The following is a 22,845-nucleotide window of genomic DNA, read 5'->3' on the forward strand; positions in this document are numbered from 1 at the left end:
GGAGATTTTTATTTATTTATATTGGTGTAAAATCCTTTTAAAATCTTTAAAATAATTGAATAAAGAAATTTTGAAGAATTATTCAAGCAATTCCAGAAGTACAAAGTTGATATAACAGTTACCAAACACATTACACTAATAAGAAATAATAAAATCTTTATCAGTGTAATGTATACTGAAAAGGCACTTAAAATTCAACTATCTCAAATGAAACTAAATGAAAAAAAATTCTAAAAGAGCATCTTTTTTAGTTGTAGATGGACACTATACCTTTATTTTATTTTATTTTTATATTTGTTTTTTGGTTGTAGTTGGACACAATACCTTTATTTTATGTATTTATTTTTGTGTGGTGCTGAGGATCGAACCCAGGGCCTCGCACCTGCTAGGCAAGCACTCTACCACTGAGCTATAGCCCCAGCCCAAAAAAGAGCATGTTTTAAAACCTAAGAACAAACATAATATTTGGTGAAGAAGAAAGAATCACAGAACCTCAGAAAATTAGAGATGTAAGGGACTATAAAACTGTTACATTCTGGTAATGTTTTGCAAATGAAAAACACCCCCAGGGAGACGAAATGACTTATCCAAGGTCATTAGCTTGATGAAGGTCTTTTGACCACTAGCCTAGCTTCTGTTACTTGTTACTTTTCTTATAAGTAGAAACAAGCATGTTATCTGTCATGTCTTGTCTTTAACATAATAAAAAACTTGTTCAAAAGGAAAAAAAAAAAACTTTGGTTGTTAAAACTTGGTGATGTACTACCAGCAGTTACTGAATAGAGGTAAGGAATGTTGCTAGGCATTCTATAATAAACATAGCAGCCTTTTCCCCCCTTCTAAATAAAGAATTATTTGTGACAAAATGACAATACCACAAAGGCTGAGAAACCCTACATATATTACATTGATGATCAGAGAGGATGAGTTTGAGTTTATTATCATAAATATATTCTAACATATATAAAATATAATATGAAATATTATATTTCATGGGGTAAGAGAGATTCTTACTGAATATAAAACCCCAAAGAAAACCTTAGACCACAGTTATATTATTAGCTAAATTATTATAAAAAGAGGGGATAAAGATTTAGATGTACAGAATAAGTTTAAATTTTGTTTAATACTAGTCTATAGTCATGTACAATACTATAAGATATGCAATTAAATACATATGAAAATGATAATTTTATCATAAAATTAAGCTATTCCAAAAATGCTTTCTTATTATCTCAATATTTTCTGTAAATACAATTCTTCAAAATGTGCCTGCCATTTTAAAACTAAATTCAAATACTATACAATAAGGTCTTTACCAAAATCTCATAGCAAATTGTTTATGAATATATAACTTTATTTTGGTTTCCCATGCAAGTTATGAATATCCAAATTATATTTACATCCAAATCTTCAGGCCTATTAATTGTTCTGAAGTTATTTAAAAATAAAAATAAAACCATTTAAATAAAATGAATTAAGAGATAATGAGACAGGGTTGTGGCTCAGTGGTAGAGTGCTCACCTATCTCGTGTGAGGCACTGGGTTCAATCCACAGCACTAAATAAAAATAAAATAAAGATATTGTGTCCACCTACAACTAAAAAAATACATGTTTTTTTTAAAAGAGATAATGAAATACAAGTGAAAATTAAATTTACACAAGGATTGGAACATATCTTCCTTTTAGAGCAGAAAATAGCTGCTTCTTATTAAATCCTTGCATCTTTACATTTTCAATCAATGAAAAGTCCAAGCAAATTTGCCTTTAATTACTTAACACCAAAGGTATTTTTACATAGTTTAGAGAAGAATCTGGTGAAAGGCAGTATGTGACTATTCTCCTGCTCTCTGATCCAAGGATTTAGTCAGTGCTTAAAGATATACCTCAGTTTATTTAAAAAAATTTAAAATTTGCACCATTGAATGAAAATATAAATATCAATTTATTTCCAAGTTTCAAAGAAAAGTTAAATGCACATCTAAGGGCAAAAGGGGATGGTTTCACAGCAGTGCCAACTCAATTATTAAGTCTTAGTTTCAGGTCTAGTGCTTCCTCTTTCATTTGTGTCAACATCAGCTAAAATTATCTTGTCTAGTCAGTGGATCAAGAGATTCTTTTTGAGGATTATTTGATGAAGACAAAAACTTGGAGTCATCAGGGAAGGAAAGAATGCTCTGTCAGAAAAAAGTAGAGAATCCCTTGTCAGTTTGTACTTATCTGGTTAAACTGCCAGATTACTCTAAAATGAATTGTGGGAAAAGAAAGATGAGCAAGAGATAATCAGAGACTTTTCAGGAATGGCAGATTTTTGTGGAGCTAACAGTATGATCTGCACTCATGGTCAGCAAATCACTTCAGGTGACTTGAAAAATATCCTTTCTTCATTTTTAAGGGGAAGGGCATCAGACCACACTTATTTGCATCTTGAACTTTATGATAATACACAAGACAACACACACTGAATACATGTTGCTAGAGACCACATATGACAACTGCAGTTTAGTTGTTGAGCTAGTTGTTATATTAGATGTTGGTTTTAGATTTAATCCAGTCCCGATAATGAGTCACTCTGGTATAAAGTCCAGGTTTGTTTTCTTTTCCACAGTCTATTCCCCAGCTTACTATTCCAATTAGATACCAGATGTTTCTACCCTGTGCAATAACCAGAGGTCCTCCAGAATCACCCTGAAGAAGAAGAAAATATGGTCAATGTGATAAATGAAAGGGTGCCAGAAATGAAAGTCAATTGGCATCTAAAGAAAATCAATAATTTGGACTGAAATATGTGAAACTAATTTTATTATACTTCCCATTACTATTAATACGATAATCTATTTCTTAATGTTTTGCTAATGCCTTTTTCTCTGTCTAAATAGGAACCACAACGAGAACTATCTAGATAGGCAATTCTTTCATAAGCAATGACCTAAAAATTCAACTAACATGTCACTTTCTCTATGAAGACACTCCAAACTCTATTAGCTAGGAATATAATCTCTTACTTTTGAATTAGTGTCTCACTTTGTTCTAATCACACTAGTTAATATAAAGGTGTCTGGAATGTTGTATCAAATGTGCACTATTTATTACTGAAAGGATTTTGCTTGAAACTAAGGTGGAATCTCTACCCCTAACGAACCAGTGTAAAGTATCTAAATCATGAGAACTTCTCTGTGTTATCTTTAAACCAGGGTTTAGTCAAAGGATGTTAAGTGTGTCTTTTAGCAATGGACCAGTTCATCCAAAACAATTGTCATATGAAAGTCCACTGTAAATTTCTTAAATAAGAGAAATGATCCTGTTTGAGCAGGCAAGGAGTTCTAGAGTCTTATGTCTTTAGTCCGGTCCCTTCTGTTTTCATCCCATTTTTCCCTGGTGCATAGAGTATGAAAATCCTGTTCTACCAGAAAAAAAAACCCTTGACTCTTAGTTCCCTCAGGCCCACTTCCTAATTTAGGTCCTCGCTATTTTACTGGGCTAATAGTGAAAGAAAGCAAGGCAGAGTGAACTCATGAAAAAAAGAACATCTGTATATACATATACATGTGTATGTTTCTTCTCTAAGTCATAATTGAGTTTTATTTTTGACCACCATGTTGTTTCTCTCTCTTGGGAAGTAAAGTGAGTGTTAATAATACCCTGTATTTTGGTATATTTAGGCAAATTCTGACATCTCTTCCTTTGTTTAAGTTACTTGTGTGCTAGATTGTAAATGCATTATGATTCTTCTAAGGTGTTTGTTTCTTTCAACAACTTCCAAGTGCCTTACAAGTCAAAATTTTTTTGAATGGATAAGTGAAAGAATGTTTATTACCCTCACATGACAGTCAAAAGCAGATCAATAGTGGCATGTTTGCATGTAAGAAATGTGCACATATAACTCAAATTCTCAAAGGGATGTTATTCTTCAAAAAAAATCACTAAATTGTTGTACTCAGTTTCAAATACTGTAGGTAAAATCTTTATTATTTTAGTTATTTGGGTTTAGTCCTTTAAATAACAAATTTTGACATTCTCCTTAAATTATGCTTATTGCCTAAAATTAATGTTTTGTTGGGGAAAATGCTAAGTGCATCTTTTAGTTTTTAGATATGATCAATGAGATAGCACATTATAAGGAATAAATGTACATAAATACATTATTTTTTATTGGTTTCTAAATAATGTAATTCTATCTGGATGTACATTACTTAAGGTCAAATATTTAGGTACCAATGAGGTAAAAACTTCATTGGCCATAGAGATATTTGCAGATCTCATCTCACAGCAGCTTGCTTTTAGTAGTGATTAGATACCTAAATCTTGGATATGAACATGCCTTAAAACACTGAATATATGCTTTCTAGATTAGTTTCTACTATCTGTTTGTATTACTTCTCTCTAATCAAAGCTCTACTTTGCAACTGATTACTTTTTATTTTACATGGTCTGTAAAGTATTAAATAAGGTATATGTCTTATGATTCTTTCATCTCTTCTTTTTATACTCTCCTCTCCTCCATAAGTTAATATCATAGAATTGTGTGATGTGACATTGGTCTGTGGTTAGTAAGATCATCTTTATTCAACAGAGTCTTTTTTTTTTTGATTTGAGACTATTCTTACCTCACAGGCATCGAGTTTTCCTGTCAAGAATCCAGCACATATCATTCCTGATGATACAGCACCACCATACACCTTAACTTGATTACATATATCATTACTTATGATCTCTACTTCAACTTGTCTCAGTGTATTTGAAAGGGGACCTAAATGAGGAAAAAGGTAAATAGACTATATTTACTCTGAAAACAGCTTGACTTGCTTTTCAGAACAAATACTAGAACAAGTTACTAATTCTAAGACAAGAAATGATCATGTTTTATTAATTAACTACGCATTTGTTAATTCATTATAATATCAAAAGTATTATTTTGTTGCATACATATTGTTTTAGCCATTATATTTTCCTTTCCTACCTAATACCTTCTATTTTAAAATTATATTAATAATTCACATAAAGATAGATCTCTGAAACAGATTCAAAGACAAAGGAGAAGATGAGGGATTCATTTGAGTAGTAATTTGAGCAGTGAGTCAGGGCAATTCTATGCTTAAGAATCCTGGTCTTAGAGTTGGCAGATGTAAGTTTGAACACTATTTGCACAATTTAAGAGCTATGTGACCTTGGAAAAGTTATTAAGGATCTCTGTACTCACCTGTAGACAGGATAAAATGATACCTATCTCATGTTTTTTGTGGGAGTAAAATATGATACATAAAATCAGTTATGGTGGTAACTTACCCACATTCAGTTCTCAATAAATGAAAGTTATTATGATGAATTGAAGATATTAGGGTAATGTAAATAAAATTCTCATGGTCTTGAAGCTGCACTTCAGTGTTAATGATGGATAGTTAGAAAGTTAGAGCTCTTCTAAGAGTTGACCTAGATTTCTGGGGTTTTTGTAAGAAACTTTTGAATACAGAAATCCAATTCTCTGTTTTGAAACTTGCAAGTACACGCTCCTAATATTGACTGGCTTGCTGAAAAATTAAGTTCCATTTCTCTACATTCTTTAAAGATTATCTGGAGTCTAGTGAAATTTTTTACCTCAGTCATTATCTTTAAGCATGGAAGGGTCATTGAACATTTTCTCTTCTCTCCATCTCTGATTTTGCTTGAAATGCTCCTAGAGAGAGAATTTAATCACAAACTGCTCTTTGTACAGTTTTTTACACAGTCTGATCTATTTATTGTGTAAGTGCTTCAGCAATATTTAGTACTATTTTGCTGTCTGTAATGGCATTTAAAAAATTTTAGATATCCCCAGGGTTTAATCAACTGCATTCCAACTACTTGTAATTTTTGTGTAACAATATTTAGTTTAGCTAATTGTCAACGATGCTAGTTTTAAATTGCAAATGCTTATAATTTTTAAATCTCAACTTTAAAAATTTCAATTAAAGTGCCTAACAATATAAAAAGTTATTCTATATTATCAACTACTCAAGGAAGAAACTATCTAGAAAATAGAAATTTTAGTTTTGTAAACTATCTAGTAAGAAGATTTCTATCTAGAAAGACTGAATAATTTTGAGGAGGGAAGAGAAAAAATTGAGTAGTCCATATCAGCTTTAAAATGCAGAAAGAAACCATAATAAAATATGTATATGTATGCAGTTAACGTTAGTCTGTTGTCTTACAAGTTCATAATGTTATATCTGAAAATATGCAACTTATTAGAATAAATAGGTACACTAACCTGCATACTATTGGACTTTAAAGAATTCATAATGAAATATCAAATTACTCCCAAAGTATAACTCTGTATTGATGAGTTACTAATTTTACATGTAAAGAAAGTGTAATGGTGCTACTCAAGTGGTAGATGTTTTCCATTTCTACTGTGACTCAAATGGCTTTAAAACTCAAAGGATTTAATTCCTCTTCCTTCTTATCACATTTCCTATAGAACAATGCAAATGCCTCAGACATGAGGAAAAGAACTCTTCAAGATATGACAATAGTGTATCAGCCTGGATTGAAGTTTAGAATTGTTAAGTGCATTTGTAAGGAAGTAAGTTTCTATAAAACTCAACTGATAAAAATTTAGTAGATCAAAGCTATGCTGTGAGTAGTACATAAATAAGATTCAAATTTATTAATAGCCTAGAATAAGAATCAGTAATCTAAGGGCAGAATAAACCATAGGTAAGAAAACATTCAGCTAAAAAACATAGGAACTGAAGACTCATCAAGATTTAAAAGATTATTTTTGCAATTTATTGTCTGTCATTAAGTGGAGTAAAATATAAAAATGTAGTTTCAGACTTTAATAATAAAGTAAAATTATGAAGTCTCATACTCAAGAATAGCTGTATAGGTACATGAGTCAGAAGAACCCCATTTAGTACTCTGTGCTGGGTAAAGAACAACAATTCAGATCCCTTGCTTGGGCTGTTTCTGCTTAGTTGCATGATACTGAAGTTTATCATACCAGTGCTTGCAAATTGTATACTTTAGGAATCATGCAGCCATGGTAGAATCTTTACATATGAAAGATGATAAATAAAGAAAAACATTATGTGAGAAGATATGCTTTGTTCATTTTGAAAAGATGGTTCCAACATGTTTCCAAAATAGTGTGTAAAAATGACAATAAATATAGGTATTGTGTTTTACTAATAGTAATGAAGTTTTCAAAATCCATCATATCTGTTTTAATTGTTTCGATTTTGGTGTATTTGACATGAGGTGTTTTGATATTTTGATTTTATGCTTTATTTCATATATTTATGAAAAAGGAAGTTAGGTCCAACTTTGTATTTTTTGCTTTGTTGTTTTTACTGAGATACTCACCATTTGCCTTTAATGCTCCCCATCCAGTGACAAACACTTTACTCTTAGGCAAGACTTCAAACGTAGCATTTGGGAGACAGACTCTGTGCACATCTTCAGAAAATAGGACTGGGGTGGAGAGCTTCACCACAGCGATGTCATCATCACGCTTGTGGGCAGCGTAGTTTTCGTGAACAATGATTGACTGCACCTGTCTTCTCATCAGTGGAGGGTTCAGGGTTGTTCCAAAACTTGCCGTCCATAGTTTGGGGTTTTTGTAACTGATCATAGATTAAAAGGAACACAGTGTGTTCACTTATGATATAGTCTAGAGTTGCCTGGACTCTGGATGGCATGGGGCACTAGTGTGAAAAAAGGGCACATTTTCGAATGTAATGGTTGAGTGGAACCTTCTCACCTTCTTATTTGAGGCTTCTCTCCTAGAACAGCTTTACTTTCAACTAGCGGATTATTTCAACAGTCCTCATTCTCAGGTAGCTTAAATTACTCCCTGAGCAAGAGTTTGAGGGGAGTTTGTATTTTTTAAAGGAAAAAACATATTTTGCCATTTTGATTATGAAATAATACTGATTAATTGAAGAAAATATAAATAAATAAATAGGAGACATATTTGCCTACATATTTTCACATACACAAACATGTACTCATGTATCCTTGTATAGCTATATAAATATATGCACAGCTATGGAGAGAAAGAGGAGGAAAAAACTGAGTCGGGCTGAGAAAGATATCTTAGAGATATATATGTTATGTATTGTTTTCTCTTGCTCCCTTTCTATTTAGCATTTTAACCAGAATATGATCCCATTTATGTGAGTTTCACTATGGTTACTGTATATCTTCATTATCTCCAATGGTCTCAGATGTTAAAACTTCAAAAAGCATACATGGGTAAAAGTACAGCACTAAAGATGTTAATTTGGAAGGTAGGTGGACCTGCGACCCACCGGCAGAACAGGCCCAGCGACCTGCCAGCATGGTAGACACATCGCCCCGTTTGGGGGAGGGGCAGAGCTGCCACACGCGCCTGCAAGGTAGGCGGACCTGCTACCGACCGGCAGAACAGGCCCAGCGGCCAGCCAGCATGGTAGGCACATTGCCCCAATTGGAGGAGGGGCAGAGCCACTGCCCGCGCCTGCGAGGGAGACTTTGCAACCATACGAGAGCAATATAAATATATAGGGGGAAAATTCAATAACACAACAGTTTCACCAAGCAGAAAGAAACGCGAACAGTATGAAAAGACAAGGAAAGAAAGGACCACAAGCAATGCAGGTCAACGCAACGTTAGAAGAGGTAATATCTGCAGCAGATGGAATGTCAGATAAAGAATTCAGGATATACATGCTTCAGATGATCTGGAGTATCAAGGAAGACATTAAACAGCAAAATCAGACAATGAAAGATCACTTCGACAATGAATTACGCAAACAAATCCAGGAAGCAAAGGATCAACTATACAGGGAGATAGAGGTTATAAAAAACAAACAAACAGAAATCCTAGAAATGCAGGAAGCAATAAACCAACTTAAAAACTCAATGGAGAATACTACCAGCAGAGTAGAACACTTAGAAGATAGAACATCAGACAATGAAGACAAAGTATTTCAACTGGAAAAGAACATAGACAGCTCAGCAAGACTGTTAAGAAACCATGAGCAGAACATCCAAGAAATATGGGATAACATTAAGAGACCAAACTTAAGAGTCATTGGGATACAGGAAGGTACAGAGCTCCAAACCAAAGGAATGAGCAATCTATTCAATGAAATAATACGAGAAAACTTCCCAGACTTGAAGAATGAGACAGAATCCCAAATCCTAGAAGCCTACAGGACGCCGAATGTGCAAAATCATAAGAGATCCACACCTAGACACATTATAATGAAGATGCCCAACATACAGAATAAGGAGAGAATTTTAAAAGCTACAAGAGAAAGGAAGCAGATTACATTTAGGGGTAAGCCAATCAGGATAACAGCTGATCTTTCAACACAGACTCTGAAAGCTAGAAGATCCTGGAATAACATATTTCAAACACTGAAAGAAAATGGGTTCCAACCAAGAATTGTGTATCCAGCGAAATTAAGCTTCAGGATGGAAGATGAAATTAAAACCTTCCACGATAAACAAAAGTTAAAAGAATTTGCAGCTAGAAAACCATCTCTTCAAAACATCCTCGGCAAAACATTACAGGAAGAGGAAATGGAAAATAACAATGAAAACCAACAGTGGGAGGTAGGACAGTAAAGGGGGGGGAAATAATCAAAGAGGAAAACAAACCATGTTTAGTAACAGAAATAAACAAATATGGCTGGAAGAACAACCCATATCTCAATAATAACCCTAAATGTTAATGGCTTAAACTCACCAATTAAGAGACACAGGCTAGTAGAATGGATCACAAAACAAGACCCAACAATATGCTGCCTACAGGAGACGCATTTGATAGGAAAAGACATACATAGGCTGAAGGTGAAAGGTTGGGAAAAATCATATCACTCATATGGACTTCGGAAACAAGCAGGAGTGTCCATACTCATATCAAATAAAATAGATTTCAAGCCAAAGTTAATCAAAAGGGATAAAGAGGGACACTACATACTGCTTAAGGGAACCATACACCAACAAGACATAACAATCATAAATATTTATGCCCCAAACAATGGTGCAGCTATGTTCGTCAAACAAACTCTTCTCAAGTTCAAGAGTCTAATAGACCACCATACCATAATCATGGGAGACTTCAACACACCTCTCTCGCCACTGGACAGATCTTCCAAACAAAAGTTGAATAAGGAAACTATAGAACTCAATAACACTATTAATAACCTAGACCTAATTGACATATATAGAGTATACCACCCAACATCAAGCAGTTACACTTTTTTCTCAGCAGCACATGGATCCTTCTCAAAAATAGATCATATATTATGTCACAGGGCAACTCTTAGACAATATAAAGGAGTAGAGATAATACCATGCATCTTATCTGATCATAATGGAATGAAACTGAAAATCAACGATAAAAGAAGGAAGGAAAAAGCATACATCACTTGGAGAATGAACAATAGGTTACTGAATGATCAATGGGTTATAGAAGACATCAAGGAGGAAATTAAAAAATTCTTAGAGATAAATGAAAACACAGACACAACATATCGGAATCTATGGGACACATTGAAAGCAGTTCTAAGAGGAAAATTCATTGCTTGGAGTTCATTCCTTAAAAAAAGAAAAAACCAACAAATAAATGATCTCATACTTCATCTCAAAATCCTAGAAAAAGAAGAGCAAAACAACAGCAAAAGAAGTAGAAGGCAAGAAATAATTAAAATCAGAGCTGAAATTAATGAAATCGAAACAAAAGAAACAATTGAAAAAATTGACAAAACTAAAAGTTGGTTCTTTGAAAAAATAAACAAAATCGACAGACCCTTAGCCATGCTAGCGAAGAGAAGAAGAGAGAGAACTCAAATTACTAGCATACGGGATGAAAAAGGCAATATCACAACAGACACTTCAGAAATACAGAAGATAATCAAAAACTATTTTGAATCCTTATACTCCAATAAATTAGAAGATAGTGAAGGCATAGATAAATTTCTTAAGTCATATGATCTGCCCAGATTGAGTCAGGAGGATATAGACAACCTAAACAGACCAATATCAATTGAGGAAATAGAAGAAACCATCAAAAGACTACCAACTAAGAAAAGCCCAGGACCGGATGGGTATACAGCAGAATTTTACAAAACCTTTAAAGAAGAACTAATACCAATACTTTTCAAGCTACTTCAGGAAATAGAAAAGGAGGGAGAACTTCCAAATTCATTCTATGAGGCCAACATCACCCTGATACCTAAACCAGACAAAGACACTTCAAAGAAAGAAAACTACAGACCAATATCTCTAATGAACCTAGATGCAAAAATCCTCAATAAAATTCTGGCGAATCGGATACAAAAACATATCAAAAAAATTGTGCACCATGATCAAGTAGGATTCATCCCTGGGATGCAAGGCTGGTTCAATATACGGAAATCAATAAATGTTATTCACCACATCAATAGACTTAAAAATAAGAACCATATGATCATCTCGATAGATGCGGAAAAAGCATTCGACAAAGTACAGCATCCCTTTATGTTCAAAACTCTAGAAAAACTAGGGATAACAGGAACATACCTCAATATTGTAAAAGCAATCTATGCTAAGCCTCAGGCTAGCATCATTCTGAATGGAGAAAAACTGAAGGCATTCCCTCTAAAATCTGGAACAAGACAGGGATGCCCTCTCTCTCCACTTCTGTTCAACATAGTTCTCGAAACACTGGCCAGAGCAATTAGACAGACGAAAGAAATTAAAGGCATCAAAATAGGAAAAGAAGAACTTAAATTATCACTATTTGCAGATGATATGATTCTATACCTAGCAGACCCAAAAGGCTCTACAAAGAAACTATTAGAGCTAATAAATGAATTCAGCAAAGTGGCAGGATATAAAATCAACACGCATAAATCAAAGGCATTCCTGTATATCAGCGACAAATCCTCTGAAATGGAAATGAGGACAACCACTCCATTCACAATATCTTCAAAAAAAATAAAATACTTGGGAATCAACCTAACAAAAGAGGTGAAAGACTTATACAATGAAAACTACAGAACCCTAAAGAGAGAAATAGAAGAAGATCTTAGAAGATGGAAAAATATACCCTGTTCATGGATAGGCAGAACTAACATCATCAAAATGGCGATATTACCAAAAGTTCTCTATAGGTTTAATGCAATGCCAATCAAAATCCCAACGGCATTTCTTGTAGAAATAGAGAAAGCAATCATGAAATTCATATGGAAAAATAAAAGACCCAGAATAGCAAAAACAATGCTAAGCAGGAAGTGTGAATCAGGCGGTATAGCGATACCAGACTTCAAACTATACTACAGAGCAATAGTAACAAAAACAGCATGGTACTGGTACCAAAACAGGCGGGTGGACCAATGGTACAGAATAGAGGACACAGAAACCAATCCACAAAACTACAACTATCTTATATTTGATAAAGGGGCTAAAAGCATGCAATGGAGGAAGGATAGCATCTTCAACAAATGGTGCTGGGAAAACTGGAAATCCATATGCAACAAAATGAAACTGAATCCCTTTCTCTCGCCATGCACAAAAGTGAATTCAAAATGGATCAAGGAGCTTGATATCAAATCAGAGACACGCCGTCTGATAGAAGAAAAAGTTGGCTACGATCTACATACTGTGGGGTCGGGCTCCAAATTCCTCAATAGGACACCCATAGCACAAAAGTTAATAACTAGAATCAACAAATGGGACTTACTCAAACTAAAAAGTTTTTTCTCAGCAAAAGAAACAATAAGAGAGGTAAATAGGGAGCCTACACCCTGGGAACAAATCTTTACTCCTCACACTTCAGATAGAGCCCTAATATCCAGAGTATACAAAGAACTCAAAAAATTAGACAATAAGAGAACAAACAACCCAATCAACAAATGGGCCAAGGACCTGAACAGACACTTCTCAGAGGAGGACATACAGTCAATCAACAAGTACATGAAAAAATGCTCACCATCTCTAGCTGTCAGAGAAATGCAAATCAAAACCACCCTAAGATACCATCTCACTCCAGTAAGATTGGCAGCCATTATGAAGTCAAACAACAACAAGTGCTGGCGAGGATGTGGGGAAAAGGGTACACTTGTACATTGCTGGTGGGACTGCAAATTGGTGCAGCCAATTTGGAAAGCAGTATGGAGATTTCTTGGAAAGCTGGGAATGGAGCCACCATTTGACCCAGCTATTCCCCTTCTTGGTCTATTCCCTAAAGACCTAAAAAGAGCATGCTACAGGGACACTGCTACATCGATGTTCATAGCAGCACAATTCACAATAGCAAGACTGTGGAACCAACCTAGATGCCCTTCAATAGACGAATGGATAAAAAAAATGTGGCATTTATACACAATGGAGTATTACTCTGCATTAAAAAATGACAAAATCATAGAATTTGCAGGGAAATGGATGGCATTAGAGCAGATTATGCTAAGTGAAGCTAGCCAATCCCTAAAAAACAAATGCCAAATGTTTTCTTTGGTATAAGGAGAGTAACTAAGAACAGAGTTGGGAGGAAGAGCATGAGAAGAAGATTAATATTAAACAGGGGTGAGAGGTGGGAGGGAAAAGGAAAGAGAAGGGAAATTGCATGGAAATGGAAGGAGACCCTCATGGTTATACAAAATTACATACAAGAGGAAGTGAGGGGAAAGGGGGAAAAAAACAAGGGGGAGAAATTAATTACAGTAGATGGGGTAGAGAGATAAGATGGGAGGGGAGGGGATGGGGGATAGTAGAGGATAGGAAAGGCAGCAGAATACAACAGACACTAGTATGGCAATATGTAAATCAGTGGATGTGTAACTGATGTGATTCTGCAATCTGTATATGGGGTAAAAATGGGAGTTCATAATCCACTTGAATCAAAGTGTGAAATATGATATATCAAGAACTATGTAATGTTTTGAACAACCAACAATAAAAATTAAAGGAAAAAAAATAAATTAAAAACATAAAGATGTTCTTTTGGGTTAATCAGATATAAATACTATTAACAGAGCTTTAAAATATCTATAGTATATCTCAGGAAAACTAGTGAAAGTGTTTAATTTTTTCCAGTGTTGGCTTGTTTCTTGTTAAAATTGAGATCACTAGAGAATGTATTTTTGGATGGAGCTGAAGATTGTCTATAAATTTTCTGCTACTCCTTAGTAATCGCCACTCTTTGCAAGCCTGTGGGCAATCATAAGTGCCATTGGGAGGTTCTGGGTGTTCATGAAGGAAATGAAAAGAAGATAAGAATTACTGGCTTTGGAAATGAGAAAAAGAGCTGAACTTGGCGATCCTGTGGTATGGATTGAGGACTTACAGTTCAAAACAGTGAGCAGCTGTCAGTAGCCACTCTTCGCTGATCAAAGATGCTCCGCAGAAATGGCCCCCATCTATCTGCAGGCTGGCTTGCCATGGCCAGTCAGCTTTATTTGCTACTTGGCCATTAGCAATTCTTTCCATGGGTGGGTACTCCTTCCCTAAACCACAACCTGTCAGAAGGAAAAAGATGTTTAATTCCAGAGTTATAGACGTGTCTAGGTATGTTTGGTACATAATTAAAGTTAGAAACATTTTTAGATGGGACTTTCCTTAAAAATTTCATTGACATTAACATTACATATAATAATAACTATTTACATTGAAAGTGGGATGTTCCTATTTTGAATAATTAATAACATTTTAATAATTACTTAATACCAGATTTTATGTTTTTAAAGCAATTTCCTTTAAAATTTTTTTTCATATTTTCCTGGATCATGTTCTCAATGTGTAACAATTTATCTCAGTGATATTGAATATATTTGAGTGTTATTTATTGCAGAAAAACAATTGTGCTCTTGAAATACTTTAAAATACACTACTATAGCATAAATTTAAGCTTCTATATTAAAGTTGGTGGATATAATTTAACGTTAAGAAAAAATTTCTACTCTAAGAAAGGGAGCCAAATAAAAATAAATATGAAAAAATACAAGAAAATTGGGGCTGGGGTTGTAGCTCAGCAATAGAGTGCTTGCCTTGCATGTGTGAGACACTGGGTTCGATCCTCAACACCACATAAAAATAAATAAACAAAAAAAAAAGAATAAAAAAAGAAAGGTTGAAAATATATTATTAAAAAAAGAAAAAAATACAAGGAAATTGTTAAAGAAGTCATCAGTGAAATTTTCTTGGGAGAAGAGAAAATATTGTCAAAGAACAATTCCCAAACTATTAGTAGTAATTGTTTCCCTTGAATATAATCAAATTACATAACAATTTAGAGATAATATATGCATTTGAGAAACTGTAAACATGGAAATACAGAAAGGCTAAGAATGTTGTGCTTTATTCTTTGATTTATAAAAATCTCCATGATATTTTTGAACTTACAACTGTTCAGAATATGTTCTGCTTGTGCTCCATTCATTTCTGGAAAAAAAACCAAATTCATTGCTTGGTGATGGAACTGTTTTAATTTAAAACACTATGCATACTTAACATGATTTTTGCTGACTGGGAAGAACTGCATTAGTCAGGAAATTCTTAATTTAAATTTAGTAGAATAAAATTCTACCCAAACAAGTGACCTACGTGTAAATTAAATTCTTCTGACACATGTGGACTCTAGGAACATCCTGGCTCATGACTATAAAATCATGGGCATAGAGTAGGATATTGTTTTTCATGAAGGAGAATTCCATTGACTTAATTAACACCATACTAATTTATAAAAACAGAAGTTAAACAAGGTGTAAGACCAATGTCCCATGCTTACTCTTATATATCTAGAGACCATTTCTTTCTATCTTCATTTGCATGGTTGGGTTATAGTAAAGCTATTTAAGGCAGCCTTGAAGCCTGATATCTAAGTTTGGTCCAAAGAAGCAAAATAAAGGTATTGTGTGCTCCCTATGGAATCCAAATCCACCAGTATACTAATAAATCCTCAAAACATGTTACCTTGTTAGTCTTATTGTTCATAAAGTAAAACAGAGAAAGAATACAATCTGTGACTGTTTCCCCAAGTTACTTTTATTGTTCCTTATGCCGCCCAGTATAATGAGAATTCAGACCCATACTGTGTTAAGATGAAAGCTGGGCTAGACTTTTGGTAAGCCTGCAAAGGAATAAGTCTTTAATATAGGTCAGACTCTAAAGAGGAACATTAAGATCATCTGAAAGGACTATGCTTAGGGAGTTTGAGTAAATCTTGGAGTTAGATTTTGCCAACAATAGTAACAATTCCCTAATAGCTTCCCTAGCCTTTAGAATAAACACAGCCTTCCTTCCTAGACTATGTGACATGGTCACCATTTATGTTCTTGATGTCATTCTGAATAGCCCTTGCTCTGAGCCATTACTCAGTGGCCACCTTGGCATTTCTGTTTCTTGACTGTGTGGAGGTTGTCATTACCTTCAGTTTTTCTTCATGATGACCCCTTCATCAGAAATGTTTTCCCTTGGTCTTTTTATGGTTGTCAATCATATTACAACTTAAAAATCCCTCAGAGAGACTTTCCATGACAACCAAATCTAACATAGTCTCCTATTTTCTGCTCTCTGCATGGGGTTTCAGTGTTTGATATTACCTTGTTTATTTAATTACTTTTTTGGTCATTATCTTTCTTACTGCAATTAGAATATTAGTTGTATGAGGACAGAGACTTCTGTTCCTGTATCAAATAGACTTCCAATACATACTTGCTAAGTGAAAAAATGAACAATAATAACAACTACTAATTTACTGAGCCCTATGCACTAGAGCGGTGGGGTTATGGTTAGTTCACAAATAATTTTAATTTAACCCTAAATTCATTGCTGTGCATTCAGAAATTTTTGATCAACTTCTATGAAAGGGCTACATCTTATGTATGAACATTATATAGTAGATGTACACCTCTTTCAGAATGAAAAATTGAACAGCTTCAGTTCTAGAATAAGATTGTATAAACCAACTTTTCCCTACTTTTCTATAAATATAATTGCCATTGGCATTCTATATTTGTGGGTTGTGTATCTGTAAATTCAACCAACTTTGGATCAAAAATATTTGAAAAAGTTGTATATTACAACATATATGTTGTTTCCTGTCATCCTTACCTAAATAATACAGTATAACAAGTATTTGCACAGTATTTGCTGTGTATTAGGTATTATAAGTAATCTAGATATGAGTTAAAATACATTTGAGGATTGGGTAGGTTATATGCAAACACTAAGCCACTTTATATAAGGGAATTGCTACTGAGAGACAACTATATTCTGAAAATTCTTTGTTAGATAGCAATAAGCTAGAAAAACAAAGTATAGTTAAAGTCTTCAAAATTTGAGGAAGGACAAATGGTGGAATTTTTTGGTTTTCTTTTTGTTTTAAATATAGCCTAGACTGGGGACCAGAAAGGCCTACAATCTGTCATTATTAACAAGCATAGATAAAATATCCCGAGAGTACTCTATTCTCTCTATCCAAAATAATGGGAAGAGGTAAAGACAACAGAGATCTTACGTTACAATTTAAGCCTGTAGTTAATTCTTCTAGAAACAGTAATCAAAACCTTCACCATTCCAATCCTATGTTAAAACCAAGCCACTGGCAGGCAAACTGAAGTACCCACAGAGACAGTGTCAGCAGATACCTGCATCCACCCACTGGTGTAAGGAAACTCAAGCCCAGTTCAGCCTCTATAGAGGGAAGCCTACTGATTCAGGTAGCCAAGAAAAGCATATTCTACTCTCACAGATGGCACTGACAACAGTGATTGAGAGGAAGCCCCAGCATAACAGGGTAGCCCTGAAAAGATCTGAAAACTGAACTGTCATTGAAATAACAAAAGTAAGTAAGAATCTATACTCCTCACCTAAGTAGATTGACTGGTAAAATGGAAGAATTAAATAGGATTAAGGGTCTCCTAAAATAATAATTAAAATATTCAGGATATAAAAAATTTACTTTCCATACCCTAAAACAGAAAAAGGATAATGTGAATAAGATAACTACCAATGCTAATTTTGAGTCAAATAAGATGTTAGAAGTATATGATATGGATTTTAAAGAACTGCTAAAAATTCATTCAGAAATCAAGTATAAATTATCTTGAAACAAATGAAAATAGAAACTATCAACAAAGCAATACAAGTAATAAATAACCATGGAAAATTATAGGACTGAGAAATATAATAACCATGATAATAATACTGATAACAACAATAACAGTAATAACCAGTTTGGTGGATTATGCCAACAGTATAGGGAAAATGATAGAGACTAGAATCAGTGAACCTGAAATCAAGTCAGTAGAATGTACTCAGTGTGAAGAGCAGAGCAAAAATAAATCAGAGTGAAATGAACAAAACTTCTGGGATAGGTGGGATAATAATAAAAAAATCTAGGAGTTATGTAATCAGATAACTAGAAAAAGTGGAGGAAGAATATGGGACTTAAATAGTAATTTTTTAAAAAATGGTTGAAAATTCTTCAAATTTGGTGAAATACAGAGCTTTACAGATTCAAGAAGATGAGAAAATGCCAAAGAGGATAAATTCAAAGAAATTTATCTCATTATCCATTATAATTAAATTACTAAAAACTAAAGACAAAGAAAAAATTCTTAAAAACAGAAATATGATACATTATCTATGAAGGTACATTATATTAAGTGACAGTGGTTTTCTCATCTGAAGTCATGGAAGCCAAAATTATTGCATAGTATTTTTCAAGTTCTGAAAAGAAATAACTATCAACCCTAAGTTCTATATCACGTGAAAATATCCTTAAAGAATGGAGAGGAAATAAATATATTCCTAGATGAGCAAACAGAAACTGAAGTAATATGTTTCTAACAGATCTATCTTAAATATGGCTAAGAAAACTGTCCAAACAGAAAAGCAAATTATAACCAAAGAGGGTTAAAACTTTCAGAAAGGAAAGGCACAGAATGAATAAATGTACAAATAAACATAAAAGACTATTTTTTACTTCATGAATTTCTTTAAACATATTTTATGGTTCAAACAAAACACAACTGATGTTGTGTTGGATGTATGGTGACGAAATACTTAGGAAAAGTATATTTAAAAAGTGGAGAGAGTAAAGATACCCAAATGGAAGTGAAGTTTTTACATTTAATTTGAAGTGGTACAATGTTGATACTTATAGGCTGTGTTAGTTACATGTGTATGTGATGACACTTGCAGCAGTCTATAAGTAAATCAAAATGAAACTGCAAAAAAAAAAAAAATGTTCCAGTTACCCATAGGGAAGCAAAAAGTGAGGAACTCTGGAGCAAGATACTGTACAAGCAGAAAACAAATGATGAAGTGAAAGATTTAAGCCTTAACATATCCATAGTCATTTTAATATGTAAATAGTTTAAACACTACAATTAAGAGACAGATTGGCAGAAAGGAATTGAAAAATATGACTCAACTCTGTGCTATCTACAAGAAACTCATTTCAGACATATCTACATATCTGAATGTGAAAAGAAAGAAAACAGTATAACAATAATCCATAAAAAGCAGGAATAACTATATTGATATTGGATTTTGATATTAGATTTTGATTTTGCTATTGATATTGATATTTCTTTGCTCTGAACTTCAGAACAAAGAAATTACTAGGGACAAATAGGGAACTTATATAACAATGGAAGGATAAATACACCAAGAATATGTAGCAATCTATGTTTGTAAATTACACAACACAATTTCTAAATAAATGAAGCAAAAGCTGAAAGAGATGAAAAGAAATATAGAAAAATCCACAATTATAGATAGGAACTTCATTATACCCCAATTTCAATAATTAATTAATTATTACACAGAAAATTTGCAAGGATATAGAACTAATGACATTAGCAATCAATAATATCTAATAGAACTTAAAAATACTTTGCACAACAATAGCAAGAATATACTCAAAACACTCATGGGAATATTCTTCTAGTAGACATATCCTGAGTCATAGTCCTCAACATACTTGAAAGTACTGAACAGATCATCTACTCTGTCCATAATGGAGTCAAACTGAGAATCAAAACCATAAAAATAATCGGAAAATCTCCAAATGCTTGGAAATTAAAATACACTACAAAATAGATCATTGGTCCAACAAGAAATCTCAAAGAAAATAAAAATTACAGGGAACAGAATGAATCTGAAAATAAAGCATGCCAATTATTGTTGGATGCAGATAAAACAGTTTGGAGAGAGAAATTTATAACACTTAATGTTTTATACATTATAAATGAATACTGATATTAATATTCTAAATTCCTATTTCAAAAAACTAGCAACATAAAAGAATAGACCTAAAGTAAAGAAGAGAAAGGAAATAATAAAGATAAAAAGCAATCCAGATAAAAATCTTAATGAAACTGAAAACAGAAAAAATAGAGAAAAAAATCATGACACACAGAAAACATGTTACAAAAAATTCAAGAAAATCTATAAACCTCTGGGAAAAATGACAAAGAAATAGAGAAGATTGAAATCACCAATATCAAGAGTAAAATGAGGGGATATGATAAAAGAGCTTAATGAGAAAATAATATTCATTATTAATTAAGAAATACTACAAGTAACTTCATAAGTTAGATAGCTTAGAAGTCCAGATGAACAAATTGCTTTAAAATCACAAACTGTCAATCCCAGCAGTTTGGGAGGCCGAGGCAGGAGGATCGAGAGTTCAAAGCCAGACTCAGCAATGGTGAGGCACTAAGCAACTCAGTGAGACTCTGTCTCTAAATAAAATTACAAAATAGGGCTGGGGATGTGGCTCAGTGATGGAGTGCCCCTGAGTTCTAACCCCAGTACTAAATAAATAAATAAATAAAAATCACAAACTATTAAAACTTGCAAAGATGGTATAGATAAACTTAATATTGCTACTAGTAAAGAAATTGCATTTGTAATAAAAAGAATCTTAAGGTCCACTTTCACAGGAGAATTTTTACAACAGTATTCAAAGAAGAAATTTTTTTCCGAGCTCATTTGGGAAGCCCAGTATTACTCTGATACCAAAATCAGACAAACAGGAAAAAAATTTACCATTGCTCCTGAATTTAGATAAAAAATTCTCACAAAAAATTTAGCATATACATGCAGTGTTACAGATTTCTCTACGTATACAAGGGAAAGGGTGCAAGGGAATGAGGTTTTCCTGTAAATTTGTAACTTCGTGTGAATCTATAATTATTTCCAAATAAAACTTTAAGAAATTAAGCATAGTAGTAGAAAGTCTGAATTATTTTCCTACTCTTTTTATAGAAAATGTTCCCAAAGTATTGTCATTTGTAGAGGAAATTCAAGCGTATGCGGTCAAAAAAAGAAAAAAGTAAGAAAAAAATAAGGGGAAAATGGTAAAATATTACTGAGACATACATACATCTGAAAAGAGAATTTTTTTTTCTTGATAGTTAGTATGTAATTTAGAATATTAGTTTTAATTTTTTGATTTGTTAGGATTTCTTTCAGTTCTACTAAATATTCATTTTCCTACCTAACAAAATTTAAATAAATAGTGGATGAAGTATCCAATCCAACTGAAAAATAGCACTATTTTTGTTTGAAATAGAACCACAAAATGAGACAAATGAAATATTAAAGATTAATGTTTTTAGTTAACCTACTCTAATGTTAAAGCTGCTATAAATATGGTAAATACAAAATTTAGAAGGTAAAAGTGTCAGTGACTGAAAACTGCAAATAGCAGTATTATTGTAAAAACTTAAAAACTTTTAGATTATGGTATTTTGAATAAAAGTAATACCAAATATTATTTTATATTTAGATTTTTGATGTTTGTATCTGAAGTGATTCTGATAGATTTAGAGGAAGAGCTTAAACATTATATGACATAGAACAAACATAGTTGACATAAAATGAAGTTTTTATGACCACTATCTCCGTACAATCTATTTTTCTTTTGATTATGGTGTAAACTAGAAACTTCTGTAAAAATATAGTCATTTTTAAAAGCAACCCCAAAATTACCACTTCTCGCTTTTCCTAAAATGAATTCTATGTGTTTTTTTCTAATATATTATGTGCACTTGAATGATGAAAAGAAATGAATATATATTTTAGGATCAATAAAATAATTATCCAAAAATTTCATGAAAGATTATAAAAAACAAAAGCAACAACTCAAAATACAGATTTAAAAAATAATTAACAATTTTGGCTGATTTGCTCTTTAACTAATTGTTTTCTCTTTTTTGTTGATCTTCTTTTTAACTTAGTCACTTGGAACCACTGGGGTGAATTCTAACTTCTACAAAATGAAAATAAATGTTCACATATAATAAATGTTAAAATAAAGTCTTAACTTTATTTTAAAGTTAAAATTAATTATGTTTAATCTGCAGTGTTTCTCCAAAGATACAGACAACTGTTTCTGTAATCTACGTTATATTACCTCAGAAAACTAAACTCAAACTGACCCTCATTCTTTATTATAATCTTATAAAAACATTTTAAATGATTTAGCTTAATACATTTCTATATTGTTTCTTTTGTGTTGAGCTTTGTATCCAGATAACTCTTATAATATCCATTTGTGGGCCCATGTATGTGTTTTATCTCTTCACTTATCTTTCAAAGACAAGTTAATCAGTTCTCTAACTTCCCAGAATCAAGATTGTTAAAAATAGATACATGATCTTACTTACTCTCCTTATATCAAAGTAGGGACGAAGAGCAGGAGAAGAAGATTAACATTTAACAGGGATGAGAGGTGGGAGGGAAAGGGAGAGAGAAGGGAAATTGCATGGTAATGGAAGGAGACCCTCAGGGTTATACAGTGGAGGAGGTAGAGAGAGAGGAGGGGAGGGGAGGGGGGAGGGTGGAGGATGGGAAAGGCAGCGGAGCACAACAGACACTAG

The 22,845-nt window shown here is 33.1% G+C and overlaps 1 protein-coding gene across 1 annotated transcript in view; it reads right to left on the bottom strand.

The window, feature by feature from the left end:
- Nucleotides 1-2,075: 2,075 nt before the first annotated feature.
- The window catches only part of LOC107138985 (transmembrane protease serine 11G-like), a gene marked incomplete at its 5' end in the record, with an annotated part of 33,067 nt that continues 12,297 nt past the window's right edge, over nucleotides 2,076-22,845 (bottom strand). Inside the window, 5 exons of the mRNA XM_015481779.2 lie at nucleotides 2,076-2,689; nucleotides 4,609-4,751; nucleotides 7,346-7,605; nucleotides 14,298-14,469; nucleotides 15,353-15,391. Of these exons, the coding sequence (XP_015337265.2) occupies nucleotides 2,528-2,689; nucleotides 4,609-4,751; nucleotides 7,346-7,605; nucleotides 14,298-14,469; nucleotides 15,353-15,391 (776 nt within the window). The remainder of the gene's footprint in view (nucleotides 2,690-4,608; nucleotides 4,752-7,345; nucleotides 7,606-14,297; nucleotides 14,470-15,352; nucleotides 15,392-22,845) is intronic.

The sequence above is a fragment of the Marmota marmota genome, unplaced genomic scaffold, assembly GCF_001458135.2.
Source record: "Marmota marmota marmota unplaced genomic scaffold, marMar, whole genome shotgun sequence".
Lineage (NCBI taxonomy): Eukaryota > Metazoa > Chordata > Mammalia > Rodentia > Sciuridae > Marmota > Marmota marmota.